The sequence below is a fragment of the Eschrichtius robustus genome, chromosome 17 (assembly GCF_028021215.1).
Source record: "Eschrichtius robustus isolate mEscRob2 chromosome 17, mEscRob2.pri, whole genome shotgun sequence".
NCBI classification, from domain to species: Eukaryota; Metazoa; Chordata; class Mammalia; order Artiodactyla; family Eschrichtiidae; genus Eschrichtius; species Eschrichtius robustus.
The window spans coordinates 17,922,108-17,935,587 of record NC_090840.1 but is presented as its reverse complement, the minus strand read 5'-3'; the positions used below and the strand labels follow the sequence as shown (position 1 = coordinate 17,935,587).

The following is a 13,480-nucleotide window of genomic DNA, read 5'->3' as shown; positions in this document are numbered from 1 at the left end:
GCCACATTGCTGAAGTCCCTTATTATTTCTTGATATAATACATTTTATACTGTGTATACATACATATTATATATGATATATATAAATTTTTGAGTTCTCTATGTAGATTATCATAATCATATGTGAATAATGTCAGTTTTATTCTTTCTTTCCAAATCCTATGCCTTTATTTTTCTGATTTTTCTAAGCTGGTTAGAACCACCAATGCAATAGTGAAGAGAAATGAAAAGTCGGCATCTTTGACTTGTTTCTGATTTTAAAGGAAATGCTTTTAATGTCTTCTCATAAAGAATGATGCTTGATGTATGTTTTGGGTAGATATCCTTTATCAAGGTAAAGAAGTTCCCTTTAACCTTTAATTTGCTGAGAGTTTTGGGTTTTTTTAAATATAAATGAAAGTTTAATTTTATCAAACATTTTTCTGAATTGATTGAGATAATCTTGTGATTTTCTGTTTAATTTTTTAAAATAAATTTCTCATATTTTAAAAAATATTTATTTATTTGGCTATGCGGGGTCTTAGTTGCAGCATGTGGGATCTTTTTAGTTGGCGGCATGCAAACTCTTAGCTGCAGCATGTGGGCTCTAGTTCCCTGACCAGGGATTGAATCCAGTCCCCCTGCATTGGGAGCGCGGAGTCTTAGCCACTGGACCACCAGGAAAGTCCCCTGTTTAATTTTCTAATGTGAAAAATAACATTTGTAGATTTTGTAATGTTAAGCTACTCTTACATTCCTTGGATACCCCCATTGAAGGCATGATGTATTATCTTTTTTGTGTACTGCCATATTTAATATGCTAATATTTTATTGGGTTTTAAAATCTATGTTGATGAGTGAGATTACCACTAATTTTCCTTTCTGTCCTCTCCTTGTCTGGATTCAGTGTCAAGACTGTGATGGCCTCATGGAATGAACTGGGGAGTATTCTGCTTTTTCTGTTCTCTGAAGGATATGACCTAAAATTGGAATGATCTCTCCCTTGAAAGTCTGATAGAGTTCATTTGTAAAATCATTTGGATCACTTGTTTTCTTTGGAGGAATCTTTTAATATGAATTCAGTTATTTTAATTTTAGGACTCTTAAGGCATTCTAATTCTCCTTCCATCAATTTTGGTAAGTTATATCTTCTAGAATGTTTTACATTTTGTCTAAGTTTTCAAATTTATTGGCATAAAGTTTAGTCTTTGCTCTACCTATGCTTCTCCTCATATTATTTATTTGGGCCTTCTGCCTTTTTTTAAAATTAATCTAACTGGAAGTTTTCCTTTATTATTAGTCTTTTCAGTGAAGAACTCTTGTCGTTTTAAAAGTCTTTCTAATTGTAAGTTTGTTTTCTACTTCATTGATTTCTCCTCTTTCCTGTATTGTCTTCCATGTTCTTTGGGTTATTCTTTTCCTAACGTGTATCTTATACCTAGCTTACTAATTTTCAGTCTTCTTTTCTAACGCAGGAATTTTAGGGTATAAACCCCTCTATGTACAACTTTTGTTGCATTGCACAAGTTTTGTAATATTTTCTTTATCATTTAGTTACAAGTATTTTTAATGTTTATTACAATTTCTTTTTTTGATGGATGAATAATTTAGAATGTGTGTATACGTTTCTAAATATTTGAGAATTTTAAGACTTATTATTAACAACTTCCAACTTAATTGTATTGGTCTGTATGATACCAGTTCTTTAAAGTTTTTTGAGGTTTGCTTTATGCTTAGAATCTAGTTATTTTGTAGCCAGAGAGTCTAAGTGTCAAGTCCATCTTACTGCTAAGAACTGGAATCCTGATCGATTCTTCCCTTCTACTCTCTGTCTGAAATTCCCACTCTCATTACACACCCAAATAAAACAAACAAACAAAAATACCAACCACACTGGAGAATTGAGGTCAATTTTTATTTTTGGCACTTGAAATGGAAGTTAAACAATAGTATTTTAAAGCAATACGGATCAGTGTATTATTTTCAAAGCCTTGTATGCTTCTAAATAGCAGTATTTATACATATTACGTATTTAGGGCAATATTTGTGATTACATGGGAACTCCGAATTGATGCATCAGGGTGCAAATCCTGCCTCTAACAATGTCTAAACTCTTTTTTAATTCTGTAATCCAAGATAGTACTAGTTACCTACTTCATAGTATTGTTGCGTGGATGATATAGGTGAAGAATACTTGAAATAGAGAGACCATCCGATAATTGTTATGTTATTATTGTTATCACTATCCTTCAAAATAGAAGCTTGCTTAATGCTGTTTCAGTTAGTGAGTGACTTATTTTACTTTATAATTTTACTCTTGTACCTCAACATTTATGAGAAATCGTTTTGTTTGGAGACAGTAACTTGATAAGCAGGTAAGGTATGAAATGGGTTATTTATGGAGATGATGCCTTTTATTTTGGAATAAATTCCACAGCCGTCCCATGTTTTAAGAAGCACGTGACAGACTCAGATTCACTTTTATATCATTAAATAGAAACATTAAGCGTTTCTTGGTTAAGTATTTTTCGAGGTGACTTTCCATCCCAGTCACTTTAGAAAGTTAAGTAGCTTTCAGTTCTACTTCAAAGAATGTGTTATATGAAGAACTAGTGGTGTTTAATGGCGATTTGAGGAACAGATATTTGGTGTATACTCTTTTAGAGAATGTCATTCACGTGTGCTTAATTTAATTGTAATAACAGTTTCGGGGTTTTTTCTTTACAGGTTCTGCCTTCAGCGATCCTCTCGCTGGAGCACCGTCTCAGTACTTACAGAGACTTTCTAAAATGGCCATTTTGGGGTATGATACCATTCGTCAAGAAACAACCAGAAAATTAAAAAAGAGCAAGAAGCAAGAGCTTTGAGACTGCTGATTTTCCTTTGGTGCGACGCTTTCTTCACTGACTCTTAAGGTTTGTCTGTTTCCTTTCTTTTCCCTTTTTCTCTTCTTTTTTGATATATGATATGATGTGTAATGATTTACATACAATGGAAACGTAAATAGGAAACAAATATTTTCTGTTATATACAGCGTATGTTATATTTTGTTAATCTTAACGGACGTTTAAGTTATTATCTATACAGTTTATATATGGGGACATAAGCGTAAGAAAAATTATATTCTATGAATTGTATGCACACTGGTTATATCTTTTGATTCAATTTGAGAAACGTTTTTTGAGTATCTGTACAATGACGTTTGCTAGGAGCTGCAGAAGACTCAAGAATGAGTCCTCATTGTTAGGGTTAGAAGGCTCCCAACGAGAACCCCTTCTTTTCCCTGCTTGAGCTTGAAAGCAGTTGTGTGATTAAGTATTCAAGCAGATGAAAATGAATATATTAGTTTTGTTTGCTGATAAAACCTGGAAGGGAAATCCTGGCTTAGATGTGTGGCAACAGTGGGCTTCCTAACACTGAACTTCACAATTGGGCAAATGTACACACTCAGGTATTGCTCACCTCAGGCTCACCTGCTGAATCGGGCCTTTACTACCAAGCAGAACCAGGCATCTCTACCGCGTAGACAGGCGGATCCCTGAGGGGAAAGTGGGTGGGAAGAGAGACTCGCTCAATCTCTAGGGGAGGAGGAGGAAGGTCTAGGTCAAGAGGAAAAACCCCTCCTCAAGAAAGCCTGAGGAGTGGGGGAGAAGTGTTTGTCAGTGCAAGTCCCTGAAAAACAGGGAGAAATCAAGGACACAAACGGCTGATCCAGCAGAGAATGAGAAATGGGCCATAAGAGAACAACAGAGTGTTAACAGAGGAACGAAAATGAGGCAGTAATGTCCAACAGGGAGGTCAGAGAAAGCTTCACGGAAGATGCAGTGTTACAAATGGGCCTTAAAGACATGAAAGATGGAGGGAGAGGGCATTTCTAGAAAGATGGAATAACATAGCAAGGACATACTATGCATTTGGGAACGATGTACTTGGCTGGAGCACTAGGTGGTATAGGGCAAACTTCATCAATTCATGTGCCTTCAGACCCCAAGCCAGTAGCACATTGAATGATACCAATCAGATGAAGGCTGTGGTGACCTGGGGCATGTTTCTCCATGCATAAACAGGCACTCACTGCCTAGCTTCAGCCCTCTTGTCGTGGGGGAATGTGGACCCAAAGTTGCCAGATATTCTAACTTTTCATGAGAAGCCAGAATCTGGATTTTTGTGAAATCTTCCAATGTGTAAATATTAGCAACTAATTCAAAATAAGCAACTTATAATTAAAAATTTATAAAGCCACTGTGCAAGCCAAAGAAAATTACATGGGCAAGCCAGATCTGGCTTTGTGGGGCTCTTTATTTGTTTATTTATTTAAATTTGTTTATTTGTTTATTTATTTATTTATTTTTGGCTGTGTTGGGTCTTCACTGCATGCGGGCTTTCTCTAGTTGCGGTGAGCGGGGGCTACTCCTCATTGTGGTGCGTGGGCTTTTCATTGCGGTGGCTTCTCTTGTTGCGGAGCACGGGCTCTAGGCGCGTGGGCTTCAGTAGTTGCGGCACACGGGCTCAGTAGTTGTGGCACACGGGCTTAGTTGCTCCGCGGCATGTGAAATCTTCCCGGACCAGGGCTCGGACCCGTGTCCCCTGCACTGGCAGGCGGATTCTTAACCACTGTGCCACCAGGGAAGTCCCTGTGGGGTCATTTATTTATGCATCCTCGGGATCAAAGGACTAGAGGCGATAGGGCTCAAAGCATAACTTGATCACATCTGGTAGAGAACCTTCAGATGCCAAGCATGAGTCTGTATTTTCTCTGTTTCACAATGGAAAATTTTGGCAATGAAAGTAAATTATTGCTTTTGTGATTTAGGAAGATTCATCCAGGTTTAATTTGTAGGCTAGATTGTAGTGGGAGGAGACTGGAGATAGGGAAACCAGTCAGGAGGTTTTTATAAAAATTGAGGTAAGAATCTCTCAGTAGAAATGTAGAAACAGGAATGGGAAGGACAGATTAAGATAATTAGGACATCAAGGCAAAGGATTTAAGATCCTTTGATTAGATATAGGCTATCAGGAGAGGAAGAATCAAAACCAGCTTATTTCTGGTCTTAGACATAAGATTCTCAGGAGATGCTAGTTTGGGGGAAAATGAGGATGAGTGCAACTTTGGGTATATTCAGTTTAATGTGTCATCAAGACATCCACAGAGAGATGCCAAGCAGGTAGTTGAAAGCAGATGTGTAGTTCCAGAAAAAGATACTGACTAGAGTTAAAACTTTGAGAAACATTTGCATAACCAAGGCTGTGTTTTCCCCAATAAAAGAGTAGAGAGAGAAAAGAACCCAAATTTATAAGGGATGAGAGGAAATAGGTAGAAGACAAATGAAGAAGGAGAAGGAGAAGGAAGAGAAGAAGAAGAAGGAGAAGAAGAAAAATAAACTATCACAGATGTAGGAGAATGAACATATTCTATGTCCTTGCGTGCTCTATATAAATGTATAAAATACACTATTAATGTGTGTTTATATGCATTACATGATGCATTAGTTCCTAGGGAAATAACCAAATAAACTTAAGTGGATGTGTTTCTGCCTACATTGAATTTTGATGGAGAATGATTTAGATATTACCTGTACCTTTTCTATGTTCTGACCACCTCCTCCAAGTGTGGCCAATGATTTAAGAAATGAGAAGTGGGAGAAAAGGTTTTCTCAAACAAAAATTTGATGAACTTTTTAAAAAATTTATTGAAGTATAGTTGATTTACAATGTTGTGTTAATTTCTACTGTACAGCAAAGTGATTCAGTTATGCATATATATACATTCTAAGAACACGGTACAATTTATGTCAGAGAATATTTCGTGGATAGGCACTTCTAAACACCTTTGATTATCAGATGGATTTCATTTATTGGGCTCCTACCTGTACTCTAAACATTTAATATTTTTGTAAACCTTATGAAAACCCTAAAAAGTAGGTAGGTGGTATTATTCCTATTTTATAAAATAAGTAGATTGAGGATTGTTTTACACTTGGTCTCCAGCTAGAAACAGAACTAGAATTCTAACCTACTAGGATTTAAAGCCCATGTACATAAAATCAGTAGAATAATAGTTGTTTTAAAACTTAAACTTAGTTGATACAGCATGGTTTAATTACTTAAAATTTAGAGCAATATAGTAAATACTTGCACAGAAAAATATATCTCCTAGTATTGAGTTGAGTTCCTGACTTATGACACTAACATATCTTGGAGCATTTATACCAGTAGAGTAGAAAGACCCCTCCCCCATCTCCCCTATGAAAGAGTTCAACTGAAGCCAATTCAAGAAAGGAGTGGAATGTTTATTTCTTTTTAATAAGTGAGATATGCTAACGATAATTAATCATCTTGGGATTGAACTTAACATGTTTTTCATTAAATCTTAAAAAAAAAAAAAACCAACAACACAGGCTCTACTTCCTTACGCTGCATTTACTCTTTTTGTTCCTCATGAACTTTTTAGAAAAACCGACATGTATTTGGTGCTCAGAAGGCTCAAATCATCCCCAGTTGAGCAGACCCAAGATTTAGACATAAGGATAAGATGCCAACTTCTGATATTGTAGCTACCGTGGATGTTAATTTTGTGCTTGGGATGAAGACAGTGTTGCCAGCGTGACCCTTTTGCATTTGTGATTTGGAATTTCCTCCAGTGTAAGCAATATCAGTCATAATTTGGGGAAACTAGACCTTACAATAAATATTTAGGATGGGAGAATAGAGTCCTGATTTTAGGATGAGAAAACAGTTCTTTACAAAGAATGATTACTTCAGTGAAGGACAAATCATTAGTCAATGATAGTTCTGAAGACATTTCCTGAGAAGACATTGTTCATCAAGCAACATTTTAATATGTAATTTAGACTCCTGAGTACATATAGTCACCATGAAGCAGATGCTATGTCTTAGATTAAGGAATGGGTATGTTAATTAATATCTTGTGATTCTGATTCACAGTCTCTGTGAATTTGGTTGATGTGAATTGGTACACAGATCCTGATCATCCTGGGCAAATTAATGAAATGAGGGTTTTTGTTTTTTACTAGAAAAATAACTTTAGTATTTTTGGGAAAATAGTATACATTTTTAGGAATGTCAGCAACATAGAAAAGTACAAATAAAAAGTTTACAAAGCACTTCAAATCTCACCCACTCATAAATAACATCAGGTAAACATCTTTCTCTGCATATATGCAGATAGATACAGAAATACCTGTATTAAAACGGATCATTCTGTGCATCCTATGTTTAAATAAAGTTAATTTTACTCTTGTAAAAGAAATAAGTGAAACTGAAGTCATTGCTAAAATCCAAATGTTATTAATTTTAAAATATTTTATAATATAGGTCTAGATCTTCTTTCCTAAAAGAGATTTTTTTTTTTTTCCTAAAATATTCCTCTTCAAGAAACTTCTGGTTCTGGTCGAAAACATTTGTCAACTTAGAAAAACCTACCTAGTCTTCTAAAGATGAGTTTAAAAAGTTTCCAGATACTGCCTTTGTTGCAAGGGAAACTTAAGCATAAGTACTACACAGAGACCTTGGGACTTGAACTGCATTCTCCACTAGGGTTGGTCTCTGTTTCACTTAGTCACTCACACTTATAAAGGGTCTTCTATGGGACAATAAGTCACCGCACCCAAAGATAATTAACCCCTTTGCAGAACCAGCAAATCTTTATAGCATTAATAAAGTGAACAAAATGTTGAGAGAGAAAGAGAGAGAGAGATTCTTCTGTAAGGTTTTTCAAAGTTAAGCGTGCATCCAGATCTGGAGAGCTTGTTAAAATACGGATTCTTATAGATCTGGGGTGGGTTTGAGAATTTGCACATCTAACAAGCTCCCAGGTGATGCTGATACTCTGATCCCCGGATCACACTTTGAGTAGCCTGCCTGAGAATCACCTGCACTTAGACTTACCTGGTGCATTTTTGAGACACACCATAGTCCAGGCTCTACTCCCAGAGAATCTGATCTAGCTGGTTTGGGGTGGCCACTGAACATGGGTAAGTTTTAAAATCTCCCCAGGGATCCTAATGTGCAACTAGGTCTGAGGATTACCATTGAAATGTTGAGAGATTATGAAAAATATCAAGAAATTGAAATAACCTTTTTCCTTCTATTCAGAGCTTTATGGACACTATTACATTGTCTCCCGGCATTAGTTGTTGCTGTGGAGAAATCTGATTCTTCACCATTTTTTTTTTTTTTTTAAACATCTTTATTGAAGTATAATTACCTTACAATGGTGTGTTAGCTTCTGCTTTATAACAAAGTGAATCAGTTATACATATACAATATGTTCCCATTTCTCTTCCCTCTTGCATCTCCCTCCCTCCCACCCTCCCCATCCCACCCCTCTAGGTGGTCACAAAGCACCGAGCTGATCTCCCTGTGCTATGCGGCTGCTTCCCACTAGTTATCTATTTTACATTTGGTAGTGTATATATGACCATGACACTCTCTTACCCTGTCACATCTCACCCCACCCCCTCCCCATATCCTCAAGTCCATTCTCTAGTAGGTCTGTGTCTTTATTCCCGTCTTGCCACTAGGTTCTTCATGGCCTTTTTTTTTTTTTTTTTTCCCCTTAGATTCCGTATATATGTGTTAGCATACTGTATTTGTTTTTCTCTTTCTGACTTACTTCACTCTGTATGACAGACTCTAACTCCATCCACCTCATTACAAATACCTCCATTTCATTTCTTTTTATGGCTGAGTAATATTCCATTGTATATATGTGCCACATCTTCTTTATCCATTCATCTGTCGATGGACATTTAGGTTGCTTCCATGTCCTGGCTATTGTAAATAGAGCTGCAATGAACATTTTGGTACATGACTCTTTTTGACCTATGGTTTTCTCAGGGTATATGCCCAGTATTGGGATTGCTGGGTCGTATGGTAGTTCTATTTGTAGTTTTTTCAGGAACCTCCATACTGTTCTCCATAGTGGCTGTATCAATTTACATTCCCACCAACAGTGCAAGAGTGTTCCCTTTCCTCCACACTCTCTCCAGCATTTATTGTTTCTAGATTTTTTGATGATGGCCATTCTGACCGGTGTGAGATGATATCTCATTGTAGTTTTGATTTGCATTTCTCTAATGATTAATGATGTTGAGCATTCTTTCATGTGTCTGTAGGCCATCTGTATATCTTCCTTGGAGAAATGTCTATTTAGGTCTTCTGCCCATTTTTGGATTGGGTTGTTGGTTTTTTTGTTATTGAGCTGCATGAGCTGCTTGTAAATCTTGGAGATTAATCCTTTGTCAGTTGCTTCATTTGCAAATATTTTCTCCCATTCTGATGGTTGTCTTTTGGTCTTGTTTATGGTTTCCTTTGCTGTGCAAAAGCTTTTAAGTTTCATTAGGTCCCATTTGTTTATTTGTGTTCTTATTTCCATTTCTCTGGGAGCTGGGTCAAAAAGAATCTTGCTGTGATGTATGTCATAGAGTGTTCTGCCTATGTTTTCCTCTAAGAGTTTGATAGTGTCTGCCCTTACACTTAGGTCTTTAATCCATTTTGAGTTTATTTTTGTGCACGGTGTCAGGGAGTGTTCTAATTTCATACTTTTACATGTACCTGTCCAATTTTCCCAGCACCACTTATTGAAGAGGCTGTCTTTTCTCCACTGTATATTCTTGCCACCTTTATCAAAGATAAGGTGACCATATGTGTGTGGGTTTATCTCCGGGCTTTCTATCCTGTTCCATTGATCTATATTTCTGTTTTTGTGCCAGTACCAAACTGTCTTGATTACTGAAGCTTTGTAATATAGTCTGAAGTCAGGGAGCCTGATTCCCCCAGCTCCATTTTTCGTTCTCAAGATTGCTTTGGCTATTCGGGGTCTTTTGTGTTTCCATACAAATTGTGAAATTTTTTGTTCTAGTTCTGTGAAAAATGCCAGTGGTAGTTTGATAGGGATTGCATTGAATCTGTAGATTGCTTTGGGTAGTAGAGTCATTTTCACAATGTTGATTCTTCCAATCCAGGAACATGGTATATCTCTCCATCTATTTGTATCATCTTTAATTTCTTTCATCAGTGCCTTATAATTTTCTGCATACAGGTCTTTTGTCTCCTTAGGTAGGTTTATTCCTAGATATTTTATTCTTTTTGTTGCAATGGTAAATGGGAGTGTTTTCTTAATTTCACTTTCAGATTTTTCGTCGTTAGTGTATAGGAATGCAAGAGATTTCTGTGCATTTATTTTGTATCCTGCTACTTTACCAAATTCATTGATTAGCTCTAGGAGTTTTCTGGTAGCATCTTTAGGATTCTCTATGTATAGTATCATGTCATCTGCAAATAGTGACAGCTTTACTTCTTCTTTTCCGATTTGGATTCCTTTTATTTCTTTGTCTTCTCTGATTGCTGTGGCTAACACTTCCAAAACTATGTTGAATAATAGTGGTGAGAGTGGGCAACCTTGTCTTGTTCCTGATCTTAGTGGAAATGGTTTCAGTTTTTCACCATTGAGGACAATGTTGGCTGTGGGTTTGTCATATATGGCCTTTATTATGTGGAGGAAAGTTCCCTCTACGCCTACTTTCTGCAGGGCTTTTATCATAAATGGGTGTTGAATTTTGTCGAAAGCTTTCTCTGCATCTATTGAGATGATCATATGGTTTTTCTCCTTCAGTTTGTTAATATGGTGTATCACATTGATTGATTTGCGTATGTTGAAGAATCCTTGCATTCCTGGGATAAACCCCACTTGATCATGGTGTATGATCCTTTTAATGTGCTGTTGGATTCTGTTTGCTAGTATTTTGTTGAGGATTTTTGCATCTATGTTCATCAGTGATATTGGCCTGTAGTTTTCTTTCTTTGTGACATCTTTGTCTGGTTTTGGTATCAGGGTGATGGTGGCCTCGTAGAATGAGTTTGGGAGTGTTCCTCCCTCTGCAATATTTTGGAAGAGTTTGAGAAGGATAGGTGTTAGCTCGTCTCTAAATGTTTGATACAATTCACCTGTGAAGCCATCTGGTCCTGGGCTTTTGTTTGTTGGAAGGTTTTTAATCACAGTTTCAATTTCAGTGCTTGTGATTGGTCTGTTCATATTTTCTATTTCTTCCTGGTTCAGTCTCGGCAGTTTGTGCATTTCTAAGAATCTGTCCATTTCTTCCAGGTTGTCCATTTTATTGGCATAGAGTTGCTTGTAGTAATCTCTCATGATCTTTTGTATTTCTGCAGTGTCAGTGGTTACTTCTCCTTTTTCATTTCTAATTCTATTGATCTGAGTCTTCTCCCTTTTTCTCTTGATGAGTCTGGCTAATGGTTTATCAATTTTGTTTATCTTCTCAAAGAACCAGCTTTTAGTTTCATTGATTTTTGCTATTGTTTCCTTCATTTCTTTTTCATTTATTTCTGACCTGATCTTTATAATTTCTTTCCTTCTGCTGGCTTTGGGGTTTTTTTGTTCTTCTTTCTCTAATTGCTTCAGGTGCAAGGTTAGGTTGTTTATTCGAGATGTTTCCTGTTTCTTGAGGTAGGCTTGTATTGCTATAAACTTCCCTCTTAGCACTGCTTTTGCTGCATCCCATAGGTTTTGGGTCGTCGTATCTCCATTGTCATTTGTTTCTAGGTATTTTTTGATTTCCCCTCTGATTTCTTCAGTAATCACTTCGTTATTAAGTAGTGTATTGTGTAGCCTCCATGTGTTTGTATTTTTTACAGATCTTTTCCTGTAATTGATATCTAGTCTCATAGCGTTGTGGTCGGAAAAGATACTTGATACGATTTCAATTTTCTTAAATTTACCAAGGCCTGATTTGTGACCCAAGATATGATCTATCCTGGAGAATGTTCCATGAGCACTTGAGAAAAATGTGTATTCTGTTGTTTTTGGGTAGAATGTCCTATAAATATCAATTAAGTCCATCTTGTTTAATGTATCATTTAAAGCTTGTGTTTCCTTATTTATTTTCATTTTGGATGATCTGTCCATTGGTGAAAGTGGGGTGTTAAAGTCCCCTACTATGATTGTGTTGCTGTCGATTTCCCCTTTTATGGCTGTTAGTATTTGCCTTATGTATTGAGGTGCTCCTATGTTGGGTGCATAAATATTTACAATTGTTATAGCTTCCTCTTGGATCGATCCCTTGATCATTATATAGTGTCCTTCTTTGTCTCTTGTAATAGTCTTTATTTTAAAGTCTATTTTGTCTGATATGAGAATTGCTACTCCAGCTTTCTTTTGATTTCCATTTGCATGGAATATCTTTTTCCATCCCCTCACTTTCAGTCTGTATGTGTCTCTAGGTCTGAAGTGGGTCTCTTGTAGACAGCATATATATGGGTCTTGTTTTTGTATCCATTCAGCCAGCCTGTGTCTTTTGGTGGGAGCATCTAATCCATTTACATTCAAGGTAATTATCGATATGTATGTTCCTATTCCCATTTTCTTAAATGTTTTGGGTTTGTTATTGTAGGTGTTTTCCTTCTCTTGTGTTTCTTGCCTAGAGAAGTTCCTTTAGCATTTGTTGTAAAGCTGGTTTGGTGGTGCTGAACTCTCTCAGCTTTTGCTTGTCTGTAAAGGTTTTAATTTCTCCATCGAATCTGAATGAGATCCTTGCTGGGTAGAGTAATCTTGGTTGTAGGTTTTTCTCCTTCATCACTTTAAGTATATCCTGCCACTCCCTTCTGGCTTGCAGAGTTTCTGCTGAAAGATCAGATGTTAACCTTATGGGGATTCCCTTGTGTGTTATTTGTTTTTTTTCCCTTGCTGCCTTTAATATGTTTTCCTTATATTTAATTTTTGACAGTTTGATTAATATGTGTCTTGGCGTGTTTCTCCTTGGGTTTATCCTGTATGGGACTCTCTGTGCTTCCAGGACTTGATTAGCTATTTCCTTTCCCATATTAGGGAAGTTTTCAACTATAATCTCTTCAAATATTTTCTCAGTCCCTTTCTTTTTCTCTTCTTCTTCTGGGACCCCTATAATTCGAATGTTGGTGCGTTTAATGTTGTCCCAGAGGTCTCTGAGACTGTCCTCAGTTCTTTTCATTCTTTTTTCTTTATCCTGCTCTGTAGTAGTTATTTCCACCATTTTATCTTCCAGGTCACTTATCCTTTCTTCTGCCTCAGTTATTCTGCTATTGATCCCATCTAGAGTATTTTTAATTTCATTTATTGTGTTTTTCATCATTGCTTGGTTCCTCTTTAGTTCTTCTACGTCCTTGTTAAATGTTTCTTGCATTTTGTCTATTCTATTTCCAAGATTTTGGATCATCCTTACTATCATTATTCTGAATTCTTTTTCAGGTAGACTACCTATTTCCTCTTCATTTGTTAGGTCTGGTGTGTTTTGACCCTGCTCCTTCATCTGCTGTGTGTTTTTCTGTCGTCTCATTTTGCTTATCTTACTGTGTTTGGGGTCTCCTTTTCACAGACTGCAGGTTTGTAGTTCCCGTTGTTTTTGGTATCTGTCCCCAGTGGCTAAGGTTGGTTCAGTGGGTTGTGTAGGCTTCCTGGTGTAGGGAACTAGTGCCTGAGCTCTGGTGGA

At 36.7% G+C, this 13,480-nt stretch overlaps 1 protein-coding gene across 1 annotated transcript in view; it reads left to right on the top strand.

Moving 5' to 3' along the window:
- The window catches only part of C17H8orf89 (chromosome 17 C8orf89 homolog), a 72,938-nt gene that overhangs the window by 33,762 nt on the left and 25,696 nt on the right, over positions 1–13,480 (top strand). Inside the window, exon 5 of the mRNA XM_068526054.1 lies at positions 2,706–2,893. Coding sequence (XP_068382155.1) covers positions 2,706–2,845 — 140 coding nt within the window. The 3' untranslated portion in view covers positions 2,846–2,893. The remainder of the gene's footprint in view (positions 1–2,705; positions 2,894–13,480) is intronic.